The following is a 21,272-nucleotide window of genomic DNA, read 5'->3' on the forward strand; positions in this document are numbered from 1 at the left end:
GGTTAAATTAAGAAATTATGAAAAAAAAAAAAAGAGTGGTCACTTAGCAAAATCATAGTGAATAAACAAAAACTAAGTGGGAAACTATGGTAGGAAACATTACTTCTGAACTAATTTTCAAACACTGTTGGACTTATTTAGTTTTTTACTAAAAGTATACATATTATTGACATTATTCTTTCATCACACATTTAAGTTTACCATCACAGGTATTTCTCATTGTTTTTTAATTAATAAAATATTCAAAATAAACTCATGTCCATAACAGAAACAAATCTGGGCCATACAGAAAACCCAGTCCAAGAAGTTCTTATGTTAGGAATGTAATGCAAAAATAGTGGGATACAGAAAAAAGAGATTAGACAGTCTGCACTGGACTCTGGGTGGACCTCACTAGGTTGTTTCCCTTCTTTTAGCTTTAGTTTTCACATCTATGACATGGAGATAACAACAACTCAATTGCAGAATTACTGATAAATTTAACAAGGTAAAAGTAAAGTACCTAGAACACTTTATGGCACATTCTAGGTAATAATGTGTTTGACAATCAGCAACATAGTGTTTACTGTTTCAGATATGATCTTTAATTGCATTTCATGTATTAACTTAATCAATGAGTGATAGTTGTCTTTACCTCTGGCACTGCCTTCACCTGATTCTCCCCACATTTTGTGGATAGCTTGCAACTTTTAATCCAAGTTAAACGGTATAAAAATAATAATAGCTATGTATCAGGGACTGTGCTAAACTAGTTATGTGGATTATTTCATTTAATCCTCACATCAATAAAGTAGGAACTATTATTAACCTTCTCTTACAGATTAGAAAATTTAGGCTTAGAAAGATTAAATAACTTGCCTACGGTCACACATCTAGTGCGATCTGATTTCAGATCCATATATGTAGCAACTTCATCCCACCAAAAGGAAAAATACTACTTCTAATTCAATAACGTCCAAATGTCAGACACGTACCATCAATACTTTTTTTTTTAAACGGTTGAGTCAGAAGAACAACACGTATCAGGAGCTACACCAGAAGACTTTCACTAGTTTCCTCTCAAAAGAAATGTAAGTAGCTCGAAATTCCAATTCCTAATCACTCAAGCATCAAGAGAGGGGATCAGATAGCAGTTCACCAACTGCTTATTTTCCGAGAGTAGCTATTACACTCTCCACACGCAAAATAAAACCCCAAACTCTCACCTAGACTGGGCTTGCAAAAAAAAAAAAAAAAAAAAACTTCACTTATAGACCCCAACATTCGAAACTTTAAAAAGCTGATCCTTCATTTAAAAAGGACAAGAGGAAAACAGGGGTAATTGCACAGGGAGGCATGCTTTCCAAAAGTGTCCTCTGACTTCTAGGGACATTTGCAAAGTTTTTTCTCTTGCCAGCCTCCCCCAAACTGAGGGGTGTGGGTGGGAAAGCACTGTGCAAGGTCTCCAGTCACATCCCCTAGTTCCGTACATCTGGGACATCTGAACCCTGCAGGAACTACGGAGTACAAATAGGGAAGAGACTGTAAAGCCTGCTAAAGGGCAAGATGACCCTGTGTCGTTTCCTGAGCCAGTGACTTCATTTCTTTGCGAGGGTGATGATGAAGAATCAAGTGACCCTCGTGCTACGCGCTTGAGGATGAGGGTCCCCAGGAAACCCCACACTCGCTTCAGGCTTTGATTTCTCTTCGGATTCTAAGACAGGACCGGCATGGACCCCAAACCTCTTCCCCAGCCTAATCCACACGCACCTGCTGCGCCCCTCCCCACCGCCCCCGCACACCTGCCACCCCTCTCTCGGCACCAGGGTGGGCAGGTGAAGGCAAGCAGAACTTCACCTTGACAGCTCCAGGAACCAATCAGGGCACGCGACTCCCACACCCAGCCAATCACAGAGCCTCTGGGATCCCGCGGCTCGGAGGCCCAACCGAACCTCCACTCTCCTTAGCAGCCGCTGGGGGCTCCTTCAACCTCAAGCTGAGGCGCGAGAGACCAGAGAAGACGAGGAAAAACTCACGAGGGAAAGAGAAGGCACACAAGAAAGCACTCACCAGCCCAGGTGCGGGAGGGTCACTTCTCCCTGCGGGACACTTTAGCTCAATCTGTGCCGAACTGCACGCCCCGGACCAACCGCCGCCGCCTCCAGCGTTCGCCGCTGGGCGCCGCCCGCCTGTTTCGAAGGAACCAATCAGAGCTTGAGGGGCGTGGCCTGGATGCCCCTCCCCAGGACCGCCCCGGCTAGCCCCAGACCCGAGCGCGTCCCAGTTCTCTGGGTTCTCTGCCCATCACCTCCCAGAGGCTGGGGACTTTGGAGCCCCTCTTTTCACTAAAAGACAAAGTGGCTCAATTACAGAGCAAGTCCTCCCATCTGCCCCCCCAGCGATTCGAACAACCCCTCTATTTGTCCTGATATGCAGGAGAGGTGAAGGAATCTCACCTCTAAAGACTGCTTCCTAAGCATCCTGGAACACCGCGGGGTGGAGTTAAAGGGCCTTTCCCTTTTATCCGGATCTGTTAGGAGCCGCTCCCAATCCTAAATCCACTCTTGTCCTGACGGCGCCACAGCTTCTATAGATACACTGGGGTTTGACTTAGTTCATTGGGCTTTACAATATAAAGATTTCTTGAAAGAAAAAAAAATAACAACAACAATTACCACTACTAATAGTAGTAGTCAACAGGGATATATGTGGTCCTAAGCAGAAATCATTCAGAGAGCATCCCCTCCTCTCATGCATGTGAGAGCCCAGAGGACTCTTGTAGCTCCAGATCACAACTGGAAGCAAATGTTGGCTCTTCCTTCAGGAAACTCCAAAACCAGACAGGACAGGGGAAGTGAATATTAACCTCGACAAAGGGGATGCTAATTTAGTTCCAAGAGTTGAAATAAAACAGAAACTATCTCAGTGTAACACCGTAATGATGTCATTGTTTCAATGTGATTATGTCATTGTTACAATGTAATAATAGATCTGTGAGAACTGTAAGTGTGGCTTATTCATGTGGGGAAAATTGCCGGCTAAAAGCCAGGAGATCTTTGTTCTAATCCTGGCCCTTATTCTCCTGTTATTTTTTTTTTTTATCTTTGTCCAATCACGTTATCTCTCTGTCCTTTGTTCTCCATCTCTAAAGTATGGACCTTGAACTGAAATGATCATCTCTCTAGCTTTTATTCCGTCAGTCTCTCACCAAAAATAATTAGACAAATGGTTGCTACTGAAACTAAAATCAAGAAGGTAATCTAAGACTTCAAAGTGCCCAGGAGCATAGTAAAGGCTAAATGAAAGTCAGTGAAAGAGGGAACACCCCACAGTCCTGGAGGTCGATGGTCAGAGGTTTGAAAGGAATTGAATTTTGAAGGATAAGAATCTGCCAGAAGGAGGAGGTAATTTTGAGTAAGGAATGCTTTCCAGGCAGAGAGAACAACTAATGCGAGGCTCAGGAGACGCGGGGGCATGTGGAATCTTCTGGGAATAGTAATTTTAAATATCAAAGTTTGGAGATGGGGGACAGATCATTGGGAAGGGTAGGCACAGATGACAAGCCTGATAGGTACTGGGGGGTGTAGATTCTTTCCTGCAGGCAGGATGATCACTTGGGGAAATCATTTTCAAAGATTTCTGAAGAAGGGAGTAAGACAAGTGGCAATGCCAAAAATTGAAAAATGACAGTTACCTAAAGTAGCTCAGAAGGGATAGTGAGGAAACATGTTTGGAGTTACCTAAGGGGCTAACTTATCTTAGTTATTATGTGATAGTGGTGAGGATCTAAGGAATACAGGGAAAACCAGGTATGGGGAAAGAATAGTGCAGTTTGGTTTGGGGTGTGTTTGTTTGAAATGCAAAAATAAATTGAAATTAGAGATGCTTCAAAGATGGTTGGAAAGTTAGGTTTAAAGTTGTTTAAATTGGTCTGTGCAGGTGATATGGATTTGAGAAGTCAGTTCAACAATATTACTTAACATTGGCTCTGCATCAAGCTCTGTGTACACACCAAGGATCCTACTCTCACATAGCTTACATTCTGGGGTGAATGGGTGAAGATGGTCATTAAAAGTTGACATACAAGTGGTAATTGAACCTGATCAAAAACACTAGTTGTTGCTGCTGCTGCTGCTCCTCCTCCTCCTCCTCCTCCATCTTTTTACTAAATCCCCTGTGACTGCAATAGATATATATTCATAGGACCTGTTCAAATTGACCTATGTTTTCTTCTGTTTCTATTTAAAACTAAGAGGCAGTTTATATACTGCTTCATTTTGAGTTGAGGCTTTAAATTGATTTGTTGAACCCTAACTTCAAAATATGTACATTCTCTACAGAATCTTAAGAATAAAAAAATCATGGGCTGGGGTTGTGGCTCAGTGGTAGAGTGCTTGCCTCTCATACATGAGGCACTGGGGTTCTATCCTCAGCACCACATAAGAAATATAAATAAATGAAAACAAAGATATTGTGTCCATCTACAACTAAAAAAAAAAAAAGAATAAATAAATCACTGGGTGTGGTGGCACACACCTATAATCCCAGCAACTTGGGAGGCCGAGGCATGAGGATTACAAATTTTTGAGGCCAGCCTCAGAAACTTAACAAGACCCTGCCCCAAAATAAAAACTAAAAAGGACTGAAGGGTGTAGTTCAGTGGTAGAATACTCCCAAGTTCCATCTCCAATATTGCTAAAAAAAAAAAAAAAAAAAAAAAAAAAAAAAGAAGAAGATTGTGTTGTATAGATTTTGCTTACTGAGTCATTAATTTTCAATTGTTCTTTTATATTTTCTTATGTGTACATATGTACCTATATATTTGAATATTACTTATTAAAAATTGAAACTATGCTTGTATGAAGTATTATTTTACTACACAGAAAAGACATACACACACACACACACTCTTAATATTTTTAAATCGTTTACTGAAACTTTGCTAGCAGGTTATTTTGTGTTTATTTTCATTTTATTCTCATTATATATTTCTCTATAAAAATATAGAACAATGTCTCATAATGGTAATGGTGGCGGAGCATGGGAGGAATGGAGAAACTTTAGATAGGGCAAAGGGGAGGGAGGGGAAAAGAGGGGGCAAGGGGTTAGGGATGATGGTCGAATGAGTTAGACCATCAGTCTATGTATACATGTACTAAGTACATGTATAAAGACATGAATGGTGTGAAAATACTTTAGGTACAATCAGTGACTTGAAAAATTGTGCTCTATATGTGTAATATGAAATAAATTGCATTCTGCCATCATGTATAACAAATTAGAATAAATAATTTAATAAAAAAGATGAATCTCTTAAGATATAAAGTAAATATCACACATGTGTATATAAGTGTGTATACACATACACACACACACACACACACACACACACACAAATATACATATACATGGTGGCAAATGATCCAGAATCAGGAAATTTATGCAAATCACTACTCTTGAACCCCATATTCCTCATTGGTTAAATGTAGAATTGGGTAAGGAGTTCCCTTCTAGATTCTTTGATTCATTTGTGCATCTCTCCCTGCCTCCATCCCTTCTCTACTTCCAGACACACACACAGACACACACACACACACATACACACATCCATTTGTTGCTCCCTCTGCCTGGCTTTTACATTAATTCTCAGTTGCTACCCCATTCCCTAAGCACACTGACCATTTTACCTACCTTGATTTTCACACTGCAATTAGTAATTGAAGGTTCCATCTAATAAGCTGCAACCTGCTTTCATGTGCAGGCTTTCTAATTGGTGGTTGGGTTAATAACCATGTTCTAGAGGATCTCTCTTTACTTGTAATTGGCATACTGGTAACATGCAAAGCAAGACTCACCAGTTTGTGTCCGTCAACTGACAGTCTATTAGTTTTGACCTGCTAGTTGTGAAGATGTGCCCCATTTTAAGAAAGCACCATATTTAGAAATCTAAATTTTTTAAATTATTACATTAGGAATTATCATTCATCTGAATAAAACACTCTATAATACAGAAGTGTCTACAGTCTGGCTGGGCACAAAATCACGAGCCACTCAAGCAGGAACAAATTTTATTTCCAAAACTCCTGCGAATGCCCCACACGCGGCCTTCTCCCGGGACACACTACACCAACAGCAAATCCCTCCTCCGGAAATCCCTCCTACAGCACCTCCCCAACCAATGGGAACTCTCCGGGAGTGAGAGCAGCAGGCTGAGGCGGACAGCAGGGGTCTAATCTCCAATTGAATGCACAACTTAACATAATCATTATCATCTCAATGGCTTGCTGGCATCACCTTTCAACCAAAAATGCCATGTGTCATTCCTACTTGGCTATGGCTCTCAGCAAGTGTCTCTAAAAATAATATAGGCCTTGGATATTGAAAGTCCTACAAGAGTGCTTCTGTGGCTTCAAATATTCTCTGGAAGTTGATTTTTGTTTTGCTTTTAATTGGATTCTTAGTTCATTTTCCCTGTATTTTGTCACTGTTGTTGCTCTTTCTATATAAATTGTTTTGAGTGCTTTGACATTATTGAATATCAGCTTATGGATTGTGCCTGTGTGACATACTGGATGAAATCTTTGGGTAACAGAGATCTTGATTTATGCACAATTAAACTATCCATTCAGCAGATAATCTACTGAGATCCATTTACACTAAAATAGTATGTGTAAGTAGCTCAACAATATGAAATTTTACGATAGCAACAGTTGTGGTTAAAAACAAAAATATTGTGTTAAATCTGTAAAGGGGTTGAATAATGTGCCCCAAAATTCATGTCCATCTGGAACCTTAGAATATGACTTTTTTTTTTTTTTGAAATAGGTTCTTCATGGATGTGAAGGTAAAGATTGAGAAAAGATGTTACTAGATTAAGGTGAACCCCAAATACAATGAGAGTTCCTGATGAGGGTGGAGGAAGAAATACCAACCATGCATAGACAGAGACAGAGATTAGGATTATGTAGCCGTAAACCAAGGGATGCCAGGAGCTATCAGAACCTGGAAGAGGCAAGGGAAGATTCTGTTGGCACCTGACTTTAGATTTCTGGCCTCCAGACTGTGAAATAATAAATGTCTGTTGTAAGCTGCCCAACTTGTGGTAACACGGGGGCCCTAGGAAACCTGTGCAGCCTGTATCTGGAGAGAAATGTGAAAGTCCTACAACAGAGCAAGAATGACTACATTGAGATACACTCTCCATTCATTCCTCCACTTCATCTACGAGATGTGGTCACAGTAATAACAGTGTGGCCCATGCCAGGCTTTCACGGAAACTATGTTACCTCTAATTGGCTTATCATCTAAACAGCATCAAATTTCTACCAGGGAACAAGCCGGGGAGGAGATGTTCTGGTGTGTGTAACTAAAATGCTAGCATAGAACTTTCTAACTTCAGGCCCAGTTTGATATAAGAGTTCAAACAATATCACTAGAATCCAGTCTCTGTTGATTCTACTTCTCACGTTGGTTTTATTCTCAGATTCCCTCTGGTTACCAGATGGTTTCCAGAAGTTCTAGTTCCACATTCTCTTAGCTTCAAATCTAACCTTCAAAGGCAAGTAGCTCTGAAGAGTGAAGCTCAGGTTAGAAAACACAAATCACTCTGGGTACTCCAAAAAGAGGAAACTTAACATGAACTTGGTTTTATAGGAAATGGAAAAGCTGCAAAGATAAACAGGAGCAGATGAGATAACCCAGATATGAGCCATGTTACGCAGCCACTACAGTCCCAGGGCCTGGAGGTCAAAAAGAGGAGTTCAGAGGCCAGTGCCATAGGCATTAGGGCAGGATTTGCCCAATAGGACTGGGAGCCACATGAGAGATATGATCTGAGAGAGCAAGGGAGAAATACCTTGGCTTTCCTTTTGTTCCCATCCTCCAATTTTTCACCAGTGCTTTTGAAAGGGTAAAAGAAACTGAAGTCAAAATGTAAAGGACCAGGTATTGTAAAGCTTCTAAGCTGCAAAGCCTGAGTTAAAATGTAAAGGACCAGGTATTGTGAAGTTTCTGAACTGCACACAGAACTTGAAATTCCTGTAGCTGTTAAGACAATTCCCGGGACTGCCCATTAGATATGTGTAGGAATTCCCCCTGACCACTTAGTTGTTTAACAACTTGGGCCCAGTGCAGCTCAGCACGTAGGCACCTCAGGGCCTAAACCAATCAGTTTGAATGTGTACCCCGCTTTAGGACTGACCTATCACCCCCACCAGACCTGTTCCCGCCAATGAATGGACTAATCATGTTTGAGAGTTGTTGTTCAATTTTCCTGCGCCTCATGATGATTTGCTCTGATGTATGCAAAGCCCCGCCCTCCCCAAAAAGTGTACTTAAGCACTGCTTATCCCCTGCTAGGGGCTCTGGGCTGCTCTCCCTTCTTGAGTGAGCATGGAGCCCCAGCATGCTGGATCTTCAATAAACCCCCTTTTGCTGTTGCATGAGTCGGTCTCTTGGTGGTCTCTTCCTCCTTCGCTCGCTGTCCCTTACACTTTCTGTTGATTGAACCTGCCAAAGCCAGTTGACAGGCGAACCTATGGAATGCAGCCTGTTAGGGGTTAACTCTCCCTCCCAGTATAAACACAGCAAAGAAGGGGAAAGGGGGATGGATCTGAAAAGAATTAGCATACATTTGTGAGGTTTTTTGCTGTGACCATGCTATATAAAACAATGCCCAATTTCCAGTAGCTTATAAGAATAACCATTGATTTATCTTGCTTGGAGATCTGCAAGTTAGCTGATGATGGAAGTGGGGAAATGCTGCTTCAAACCATAGCTCAGGTTTAGGTACACACCTTCTGACTCTTATTCTAGTACTTGCAGCTATCCAGGGCATGCTTCTCACAGCAGATGGCAGAAGTACAAGAGCAGCAAGTAAAAACATGTGATGTCTCCTAAGGCCTCAGCTCTGAACTGGCACACTGTCACTTCCACCCACATTCCATTGCCTGAAGCAAGCCACAAGGACAAATGTAACATCAGTGGGCATGATGTGTGTTCTACCTACTCTGGTGAGAGGCATTGAAATTTGACAAGGCAAAGGTCTGGGCATAAACTTCTATGACAGAAAGAGGGTGAAAAATTTGGAACAATAATACAGCACAGAGACAGGAAAATGCCAGGCACTTCTGGCTTCCCGAAAATATCCCAAGCAAAAGATCTCGTTTTCTTTAAATGGGTCACGTGCCCAATCCTAAACCAATCACTGTAGCCCAAGATGTGTGATGCTCTGATTATACCTATTTGAGTCACATTTCTGACTCCGGAGCTGGGAATGGAATCAATCCATCCAAAATACATGACCAAGCCAAGAATGTTCAAAATAAAACCCACTACAGTCACCTAACACCCTATTGTGATATATAATCATTTACTGTATTTATTCTTTTCATGACAGGGAAAAAATAACTGTAATTTTGTAAAAAGAAAAAATATCTGGGAAAACAAATTTGACTATAGAAGAAATAGTGAAATTGGTTTCTAATTCTTGATAACAACAACAACAAAAAAAAAAAACTAAAAAAACAGTTATACATACACAGACACAAATTTCCTTCAACCAGCCCTGACACCAACTGGATGTCCTTCAATTCATTTCAGTTCTGACACGAATTACTCAGACTTAGTGCCAGTCTCACAGTTCGAGGGCTCAGGACAATAAGATGGCCCTCACTTCAGACATCAGCCCAGGTTAACACTATGCTTCTGATCAACCAATTGGGTTCAATAGCTTGTTAAAGTACTTGGGGAGACATCTCAGTCCCGTGACCAGTTTATCATCAAGAATACTTCTCAGGAACAGCCAAATGGAAGAGATACACAGGACAAGGTCTGAGGGAGGGAAGGAGCACCTCCCTGTGTTTACCAACCCCCTAAATTTCCAAATCTCATTGTTTAGGGGTCTTTAAGGAGATTTCATTACATAAGCATGATTTATTAAATTATTGGCTTTTGGTGTTTAAAGCCTATCTTCAGCCCTTCTTTCCCCAGAAGTCAGGGGTTAGGGCTGAAAATTCCAACTCTTTAATCATTCAGTTGGTTCCTCTAGTTGCATCCCAACCTGAAGTGATCTAGGGGCCCACCAAGAGACACCTCATTAATAAACCTAGGAATGGTTGAAGGGAGCTTGTTACAAATATCAAAAGATTATTCTTTTAACTCTATCACTCAGGGATTTCCAAGGGTTTTTGAAGCTCTGTGTCAGGAACCAGGATCAAAATCAAAATATGTTTTGTTTGTTTTTGGTAGTTGTAGATGGACAGCATTCCTTTATTCTGTTTATTTTTCTGCGGTGCTAGGATCAAATACAGTGCCTCACATATGCTAGGCAAGTGCTCTGCCACTGAGCCACAACCTTTGCCCCAAAATATGTATTTCTTATAGTATCATAATTAGTTTTCCATATGGTAAGCATCATTGTTTGCTATTATAAGGTCATAATCATTTTAATAAATCTAGATCTACAGGATTAACCTTCTAGCTCTGTCCACAGCACCCTCACAGTCCCCATGTCTCACAACTTCCCCCAAAAGATACCTTGTGATCTGGAGACACCAAACCACACACAGTTCCCCAAAGCTGCATCTACCCTTTGAGACACTCAGAAATTTATTTGTCTTAAGTGTCTTTTCCTCACCGGCCCTCTCCCCATGGGCCTGCCTATATTCTCACTTGCTTCTTCATTAATCAACTATATCCCTTTAATCACTGGAGGTAGATATCTTCACTTTACAAAGGTGAAGCTAAAGTTTAGAAAGGAATGGTGCTCCTTGCCATTGTCCTAAAGATTAATTTTGGTCTTCTGGGGTATCTGCATAATTCCCACCTTCTTCCTGGTGCCCTTCTTTCACCTTGACTCCTAGCCATGGAATCCAGGGCTATCCTTTGAAACCTAAAGGAAATGCCATCTTCTCCAAGACTTTCCCCAATTGGGTAAGCCCACAGAGCTTTTCCTCTGCACCCCAGGACATCCCCTCCAGTTGATTACTGGGTCTTGATCATTTTTGTATCCCTCATGGAGTTTTACCAAAAAAAAAAAAAAAAAAAAAAGCATGCACTTAATTGTATCAAGATAGAATCCACTCCCTTTTCCACTGTCTACTTATTTTTAGAACTTCAGGGTTGCTTTAGTATTTTAATACAGAAAAAAAACCTCTTTGTTTGCTAAGCAAGCACCATTTTGGCTGACTTCAGGAAAAAGGAAGATTTAAGATCATCATTTATAGAAGGTGTGTTTTTGTATTCACCAAAGAATAATGGGGAGAAGAAAGCAGCCATAGAACAATGAAGGAAGGAAATGAACTAATTCCTGCTTTGGGGGAAGTATACAACAGCTGTGCACCCAGCTGTAGGAGTGTTTTCAAATAGCAAAACAAAACAAATGCAAAAGTGATTAATTGTATACACGGGAGCCACTAGTGAGCACTTTAAAGAGAGATAAGGGTATGTTCCCTCACTGTAGTTAACTGCCTGCTCTCAATTTGTAAATGCAGTGTCAAGACTGTAACTAGGGAGAAAAGGGATGCCTCGAGGGGATATTTTACATGAAAATCATTAACTTTTCTCTATTCTATTCTCTTTGAACTTCAAAGAAAATGAAATGATCACAGGGCTATTACAAATGAAAGAATGTGCACCATAACTTCTCCAGACTGGAGAAAAGGACCATTTAGTTATAAAGATTTATCTTCCTGTAAAAATTACCACCCCCCAGTTCTACAGGATGTCTTACATCACTTAAAGAAATATTTGTCAAATTTTGTTCCCAGAGAAGAGCCTTTTGCCATTATGTTCAGTTTATTGCTAAAATTGAACACAACTCTTTAACAAAATAGAAGCAATAGAGTAAGAGAAAGAGCAAAATGGGTTTCCCCCAGTTCAACAGACAGAATAGAAGTGACAATCAATTTAATTAGGCAACAGGGCATGCCAATTAGAAAGTAGGATTCCCTGAAGCCTTGTAAAATATAATATAGAGAAGTAATTCTATCTAACCTCATATTTACAGCTGTGGAAGTTATATAATTACTGCATAAATATTCATCAAGATTTTTGAGTGAAACCAGGTACAAATGAAATAAAGGGAAGTCGTACATCAGATTTATATCACAAGGGGGGAAAGGAGCTCAACACTGCACATCCCAGATTTCACAGAGCAGTGGGGTAAACTTGTGATCGTTCACTCTCCATGACATCAGCATCTCAGCGTGGTGATGGTTGAATGTCCGCAATTCCGTCAGGCGACCCAGAAGACAGGCAAAATGCTGAGGATTTTCAGGCTGATGAATCTTGCACAGTTTTTGTAACACATCGAGCAGTGGTTCCTGAAGTTTCTCCACTGCCTCTCTATCCTTTATGTATTGTCTATCTGTTTTAGAGTTTAAAATAAAGTGACAAAATTAAAAAGTGGGAAAGCGTTAATTTGGCATATTATAGCAAGGTTAACTTTTGGGAAATGCACATGTACACTCAAAATGTACAAATTAATATACACCCATGCAATCACATGTACATCAAGATATGAACATCTAATGCTCCCAAGAATCCCCCTTAATGTCCCCTCCCACCAAAGCCCCTGAAGGTAATCCATGTGATAGATATAAGTACCCTTTCTGATGGGTATAATCCCAGGGGTGAAATTGCTGGGTTAAAGAATATCTATGTGTGTAATTTTAGGAGGAGGTTCTGCCCAACAGTCAGTCAGTCTTTCTTTCTTTCTTTCTTTCTTTCTTTCTTTCTTTCTTTCTTTCTTTCTTTCTTTCTTTCTTTCTTTCTTTCTCACTAACTGTTTATGGCTTAAAAGAAAAAGAGCAATTAGCTTCTGCCTCAATATCATGCATAAAAATGGCTTAATAATTTTTTTTCTTTGTGGTGTTAGGGATTAAACCCAGGGAGCCTTGTGCATGTGAGGCAAATACTCTATCAACTCAACTATAGCCCCAGCCCTAAAAAAAAAAAAAAAAAAAAAAGTTTAAGGCAAGCATTATAATTGTGCTTTACAAATCCTAAACATGGCACAATCCTGGCATTACTTGCTCCCAAATACACTTACAAGTGAATTTTACGTACAGAGGTATCAATATTGTTTAAGACAAGAAAATCGGAAGCATCACATTATATAAACATATGGTAAAGATTTAGTAATTGTACATCCATACAATGGATTATTATGCACACATTATAACAAACTTTTACCAATATAATCATAACAGTTTACAATTGTAAATTAATACAACTGTAAAATAATTGGAATGACTTGGAAAAGGTCTATTGACAAGCTATAAACTTTTAAAAAGCATAATATGTTCTCTATTATTATTATTATATGAAGTACATAATTTATTATTTATTTATTCAATACCAGTGATGCTTACCTACCAAGGACTATCCCTAGCCCTTTATATATTTTATTTTGAGATAGGATCTTGCTAAGTTGCTTATGGCCTCACTAAATTGCTGATGCAGACATTGAACTTGTCATCCTCCTGCCTAAGCCTTCTGAGCTGCTGGAATTACAGATGTGCATCACCACGCCTGGCTAATAATTTCATTTATAACCCTGCTCAAATGTCAACCACTTAGAAAAGACTTCTCTGACCACTATTTAAAATATCATTATCCTACCACTTTCTTTCCTTATATTCTCATCATTACATTTTTGGAAGCATTTTCTATCTCCTGAAAATTTATTTTTATCAGTTTCATCATTTAGTATCTTCTTTGTACTAGTAGAATGTGAGCCTCATGGGAGTTGTATCTTATCATATCCCTAATGTCTAGCACATAGTATATGTTCAACATGCATTCACGGGATGCACAAGGGTGATGTTTGGGAAAAAAAAGATTAAGAAATACACTAAAATGTTAACAATAGCTCTATTTGAATGGTAGAACTACAGAGCATTTTATTTGTCCTTTATGTTTCTGTGTTTTCCAAATTTCCTTTAATAAACATTATTACTGTTATGCCAAGGGGAAAAAAACAAAAGGTATAAAAATTTAATGCCAACTTGAAATTACCTGGAGAGAGGATAACAATTGCTGTAAGGAGAGCATACTCTTCTTGAGTCATTTTCAATTCCCCAATACTTTTATAAAAACTAAACATAGGTGTGATATAGTCATCAGAGATACCTACACGAGAAGGTTGAAAAATTACAATTATAGTAATATTTTTTAAGGACTAAAAAGCTTAAAACTAGAAACACATTACATAAACATATGATGATCTCTATCCCCAGAGGTGCACATTTAAATAATCATATAATTTAAATTCAGTCAAAAGCAGAACATGGCATAGAAGACCAATTGATAAAATCCTCAAAGTACAGATTTCAGCCGTGTCTTTGTTTCAGTCACTACTGTCTGACATTAAATAATAATGCTTTTGAATTGCTAGAAAGAATTTCAAAATTTCACCATTTTCTAGATGGAGCTTAGTTAAATCTTGTGTAATATTTATATCTATAATCAAGGCATAGATGGCATCTTAAACAAATGACAAAAAAAGTTGTTCTTTAGTCCAGAAGTATTGACAGCTCTGTTGAATACACTGGCAGTGTTCCTATCAAAGGATTCCAATCTCTGGCCAGAGCAGCAGGCCTACTTGCCCACTGCCTACTTGGCAAAGGTACTTGGCTGTTCCCTTCAAACTCAGTACGTCCAAAATCAAAGATATCATGTACTGAACTCTCTCACCTTCCTCTAAAGCCACTTCTTTCCTGGTGTGCCATTCTCAGTAACTGATATCTTTACCCACCCCATTGCCCAGGCCTGATAACTGGGACCCAGGTGGCTGGTCTTATGGATTCTCCCTTCTCCCCTCACCTGTTGCTCTCTCCACTCTCCATGTCTCCTGGCACTGGCTGAGTTAGCTTAAAGTCCCATCTCTTTCCATCTGGGTTACTGCAAGTACCCCCTCAATGTACCCCCTCAAGGACTTCCTGTCTTCACCTTGTTCCTCTTCAATGACCTTTCTAAAATTCAAACCACACACTTTCTCCCCACTTCTTATAAGTCTTTCCATGGCTTACAACTTCCATGATTTTTGCCACAAATTTTTAACTTTCTTCCTTGACTCTGCCCCAGCCATCCCTAACCGTGTGGGCCTCCTCCATGTTTGTATAGTCACTGTGACACTCGACACAACACAACAGACACTTGTGACAGGCTCTCTTTCTGTTTTCCAAAACACTAAATCTGGCACACGTTTAGTTCTGGTGTGCACCTGTTTTAGTGAACATCTGTAACTTTCTTGTCTCCTACCTATGGAGAGCCAGCACCTGGTCTATGCAAACTGTAAAAAAACAAACAAACAAACAAACTGTGGCACTGTCTTTTTTTTCTCTTTTCCTTTTCCCTGTATCATCAGATACCTTCTTTGTTTCATGTTCCTCTTTGATCTATCCTCTATCCAGGACACCAGAATGACCTTCATAAAATTCAAACCACACACATCTCCCCACTTCTTACAAACCTACTGATATCTGATCCATTGGTGAGTCTCTGGAAAGAAATCCCCATAAGTCCTAGCATTGACTGTTTGCTCCAGCCAAGAGACAAGATTCTAACAAAGAGTTCTAAAAATAGCATTAGGCAGCAATTTTATTATGTAAGGACCCTTTTTATAAGACAACCCCCCCCAGAACCCACCCCTGGTAATAGTAGGAGGCCATATTTGTTGAGTACTTATTATGTTTTAGGCACTGTTCTAAGTACTTCTTATGCAATAATTAATCTTTCTAACATCTCATAAAGCAGATACAGAGAGGTATATGACTTGTCCAAAGTCACACAGCCAGTGAGAGGTAAACCAGAATTCAAACCAAAGCTTGTGGGCTTTGTCTAAACTGCCACTGCTTTTCTATCCAGCACCCTTATGTCTAGCCATGTTCAGCCACTTGTTCCCATAACAATTCAATCTGTTCTGTTTCTGGATGTATTGTTCTCTCTCCTTGGAATATCATTTTTCTCCTTTATCTAGCTTACTCCTCTTCATAAGTTAAGATTTCTTTGTGTCTGCTCAATCAACAAATATCAGCTTGGTGCCTGTTCTGTGCATGGCTCTACTCCAGAAGGGCCTTTGGCTGGGAAATCAAGGAAACAGAAAATACTGTGATGTGACTTATAGATGAATTAAGATGAGGATGCATCTCCCAGGATTGGTCCAGATGAGAACAGACTGCTCTATTCCTTTCCAAACCGGATCTAAAGCCAAAGAGCCTTGGCTGAACTGAACCAAAATAAAATTTGATTCTGAATGCTGAAGAGTACAATTATCAATTTTATTGGTACACTTTATAGAAAGTGAATTTATTAGAAAGTCTAAATCTTCACTTTAGAAGACTATGAAGAATCTTCCCCAAATAAATCTTGGGCCTTTCCCTCTCTAGTCAATGTACCACACTCTTCTCCCCTTTACTTCTGATTCTTTAATTGACCCCAGTGGGCTCTCTTGACAACAAAGTCTTTGTTGAGCAACTTGGGGATTTCATCATGTGGAAGGGTGCCCTTTATTCAGCTGTCACAGATTGAACTGAATCCCCACGACCAAACTGGATACAGTTTAAAAAGCTGTGGACTGGAGTATGTGAGTCTAGAAATACAAGTCCTGGCTCTCAACACAGTGCGTAGGAGGCCATGCGCCAGCTCTGAGTGAAGTCTGACTCCACAACTTAGTCTTGGGCACAATGCTTAAACTTTTTAAGCCTTAGGTCTCTTATCTGTGAACTGTGAATTATATAACAAAAAGATTGCATGAGATAATGTGTCAAGAGTGTTTAGCACAATGCCTGGCTCATAAAAAAAACCCTTGATAAATGTTAGAGCAAATAAGCACAAAACCTACTGTTGTTATTCAGGTGAACTCAATCCACAGATTAGTTCATCTTAAACTCAGTTCATTTTAGCCTTAGATTAAATTTAATTTTACCTTTACAAAGTTATGTGTTTTTTAAAGAAAATCATTCTGTATATGACTGAGAAGGAATACAAATAAGCTGATCAGTGATTTGCCTCAAAAGATTCCCAGATATTAAAGGTAAACTAAAATCTGAATTTTTCTCACTAAGATTTTCATTTCTAACTTCAAAAAATGGCTGTCTTTATGCTCTCTTGAGCATGCATGGACTTTATCCACCAGTCATAGTTACCTAAAATAATAATTCATCACTATGCCATAATCTTAAATAGTACATGCAATTTGGAAGTGATATTCAAGGCAGCTGATTTTAAAATGTCCAATTTTTAGAAATCATCTTTGAATACCTAATTTCCTGGTTCATTTGTCTTTCTAAATCCCCACTTAGCCTTCAAAAATGTTACTTTAATTAGCTATCTAATTATAGTTGATACTATTTGAGGAAAATTGAGTTAAAATGTTTATTATGTTTCATTTTGTGCAAGTTGTAAAAGCCCAGTATTATAAATATAGAAAAATGTAGAAAACCAATAATAGAGTTCTTAAAAAATAATAATTTTCCAATAGGATGAATCAAATATAAATGTGCTTTGGAAAGTAGAGTCAACAATCATTAACCACACAAAAACTAAGGGTGTGTTTTCAAGATTTTGGGAACCAGGGATTTCTAAAATAAGTGTAATGACAACATTATCCTGAAGGGGGCAGCCTTTTCCAGTTTTTTCAGCTTCCTCCTACTTCCTAACTGCTTTCTTAAAATTTGCTTCGTTTTTGCTCTTGTGACCAATTAGTTGATTTTTGGTCACTAGAGGGGGCTATTTTCTAACTCAGTTGCCAAGACTTTGCCATGAAAAACTCTGAAATTGTTAAAATAACAACAAAATTTCTATTTTTACTCCCTAGTTTATTTATTTTCCCTTAAAGAGTTCTGTGATGGATGAATAAATTATTCAATTATCAGAAATATTCTCTTAGAGAATAACCATTTGACACAATTAACACTATCTTGCTTTATTTTAAAATGAATTGTCTTTTGTCTCCAAATTAACTTCCTAGCCTTAATTAGGAACCACAACAAAAAAAGTGGCTTATTTGTATGTGTGAGTGTGTATTATATACAAGGATACATATTATACAAGACCAATTTCCAGTTTTGTAAATACCTCTTTTTGATTTACTTTAACTGAGGATCCCACCTTGTTAAAAAATGAGGCTTTTTGCAGACCTATGTAATTTTTTAATTCTTTCAGTAATGATGCCATCCCATAAGCCTCTGACATAACATACAAGGTTGTATCTGCTTTCTGCTTTCTGCTTTCCTTTCAGACTAAACTCTTGCCCTCCCAAAGCTTTCTTCTGAACTAACTTCTGGGTTCCTAAAGGTGATTCAGTTTGTTGCCTACACTACATATCTACCTTCCCCAGCCCAGCCTCATGACCATGTAGGTGGAGGGAGATCCTGGCTCCCACCCACAGTCATTTCCCATAGCAGAGGTTGGTGTAGTCAGGAAGAGCAGTGCAATTCTGGCTAATGAGACTGAAGGGGAAATCTCTACTGGGATGCTCCTTAGAGAGATTTCCAACCTTGGGACTCATTCCTCTCTTTCCTTTGGCCATTGTGGAGCTTGGAACTGCTGTGGCCATTAGATGACCAGGAGGAGAACTTGCCTGAGAGTGAAGCCAACACACCAAGGTTAGCAGAGGAAAAGGAACTGTGTTTCTGGTGATGTGCAGAGCCCCTGGATTAACCAATTCTGCTGCCACCCTTCCTCATTTGAGTTAACACATTTCCTTATTTTTAAGGCCATGTTGGGTTAGATTTTTCTGTTACCCTCAACCACCAGCATTTTAATAGGGATCTCTCCTAATAAATGAGAAACATGTTTTATGTCTTCACATTTTGTCCCCTGAAACATAATACAGGGTCCTTGTTAGGGTAAAGCACCCTACCCATGTTCCAAAGCCAAGTTCAACAGTGAAGCAGAATTAGTTGCTTTACTTTCCATGTTCAATTCTATGATACCTATTACAATTTGTATCTCTCCTTTCTACTGGTGTATAAAACACCATATATATATTGTATAAGAGCACGAACCAATTACTGCATCTCCAGTGCCTGGAATGTGCCTGGTCCATAAAGGCTACTCCATAGATGTTTCTTATTCATCCCTGTATCTCTAATAATATCATCTTTGTGGAGATGTGGCAAGAGATTAATAAATATTTGTTAAATTTGGAAGTATTGTGTTTTGTTGGTTCCTTGTGACAAAGATGACATAGCTGTGAAATGTGATTGGGCAAGAGATGTCATAAGGACAATAGGAACATTCTTGAGGTGCTAAGAAAAGTTCCATCTGCAAAATTATCCAGTGAGTCATTTGTGCCACACTCTTAGTCCTAAAAAAAAAGGTGCTGTCATTGCATTAGCATTTTTTTAAAAACCTACTATAAATATAAAATATTTCATTTAAAATAGTTAATAAATGACATTCTTTGTATTAGGCCTTACTGGTACTTGGAATTGCCAACGTTTGGACTGTCAAGTTTAAGATTCATTCTAACAAACTTCACCAATATTTGTATGCCTGTTATGTCCCAGGCACGGTGGTAGTGCTAGGAATATAAAGTCCTCAAGCAATTAACAGATTAACAGAAGAGACAGATGCATAAATAAATACATGATGTCCAAAAATGAGCAAGTACAAAGGACTTTGGGGAATACAGCTAAGGAACAATGAATACCAATTCATATTCCTTTAATACTTCCTGTCCATTTGAAAGAAAAATTTTTCCTATAATTGAGCTCCAAGTTGTCCATTGTCAAAATTATCATGTGATCACTTTCAAATTAAAATAGTAAGAATTCTAAACTTTAAGCATTTTACCTTCCTTATATTTTCTCATTTGTTCCTTTACATTTCCAACCTTTCTTTGAAAGACAGTATTTGAACTGATCATCAGATTACTGCTGCTTCTTGGGAAATTTTTAATTCTTTTTATTATTTTTGCTTGTGTATGTTACAAAGCCAAAAGCAGTAAAATTATACACACAATACACATATTTAAAGAACAGAAAAACAGGCACAGTATATTTTAGTATATAGTACTACTAACTAGCTACAACTTCATCTCTCTAATATCTTCTTTCTCTGACCTCATTGTCTCTATTTATTTTATCATTTATTTAAAAGCAATTTGACATTGTTAGCTGCTGCTTATACTTTCCATCTCAATTGAAAGGCAGCAGCTGATTTTCTGGGTCTATATTAGACCTTGGTGAGTGACAGTTGCAGCGTGTAGTTAAGGCACTGGGCTTGCAGTTAGAACACCCAAAGTCACTTCCTGAACTCTACTATGGGCTGTAGGACCTTGGGCAAGTTATCCAGCCTCTCTAAGTCCATTTCCCATTCTATAAAATACGAATCTGACACCTACCTACAGGAGCCACTGGGAGTACCAACAAGATGATTGTGTATTCCTGAATAATACTCTCTGAACTGAATACTTCATTTATGTCTATTGGGGGACCTAAAAAAAAGGGGGAAAGCCTATAAAATTTAGGAGTTATTTATATTTGAAAAGAACAGAAAAAACTTGCTTTGTTCCATAAGAGGTTATTGCTAATTTCCTTACTGTTAAAAAGTAAATCGATTCAGTGTAACCACTATTGTGTTTTATGGCATCATTTTTGATTATTCCTATTTTTATTAAAAATTCTAGCTTAAAAACCTAGTTTGCATTATAACAGTCCATTAGGAATGAAATTATTGCTGCACAATAGTGTAAAAACAATCCAACCACAGATTATGTCATATATATGTTCTGAAGCTTCCATTAACATAAACAAAAACTGTAACTCTCATTAAGTAAAAGCATCAGATGAGACAGTATCTTTGTGCATGTAAGTGAAATGGAATAATAGAAAACAAAAGAGTATGAATTTGAAGAATGAGGAGAGAAAATTCACATTTTATTCTTTAAAGAGTTCTGCAGGCATAAACAGGGGAACTTTGAGAGGTTGTGTTATTCTAGAATTAAACATACAATAGAAATAAGAACATGTTACATTAGCAGAAGAATGAAAATTTCTGAAAGGTCACCGTGCAAGATCAGGCTTTTATGTAGTATGTGGAAGAGGTAGTGTTCTGAAAATCCATGGAGGGGGGGGGGGAAATTCATATTAATAAATAGAAGAAACAGCATTATGGATAATAAAATATGAAGCAGCACATGAGTTTGGATGGTTTTTATTGTCACAATATGTGGTTGATATTTGGGGATAGGATCTTATTCTGAACTAGAGACGTGCTGTGTTAGTCAAATTTTCATTGCTGTGGCAGAAATACCTGACACAAACAACTTAGAAGAGGAAAGA

At 38.7% G+C, this 21,272-nt stretch overlaps 1 protein-coding gene across 2 annotated transcripts in view; it reads right to left on the reverse strand.

Moving 5' to 3' along the window:
• Positions 1 to 12,056: 12,056 nt before the first annotated feature.
• The window catches only part of Nr1h4 (nuclear receptor subfamily 1 group H member 4), a 49,437-nt gene continuing 40,221 nt past the window's right edge, over positions 12,057 to 21,272 (reverse strand). For both annotated transcript variants that reach the window (XM_026397639.2, XM_026397637.2), the window contains exons 8-9: positions 13,999 to 14,112; positions 12,057 to 12,346 (exon numbers count right to left, since the gene is read on the reverse strand). In XM_026397639.2, coding sequence (XP_026253424.1) covers positions 12,105 to 12,346; positions 13,999 to 14,112 — 356 coding nt within the window. In that variant the 3' untranslated portion in view covers positions 12,057 to 12,104. The remainder of the gene's footprint in view (positions 12,347 to 13,998; positions 14,113 to 21,272) is intronic.

This window comes from Urocitellus parryii, chromosome 5 (assembly GCF_045843805.1).
Source record: "Urocitellus parryii isolate mUroPar1 chromosome 5, mUroPar1.hap1, whole genome shotgun sequence".
NCBI lineage: Eukaryota > Metazoa > Chordata > Mammalia > Rodentia > Sciuridae > Urocitellus > Urocitellus parryii.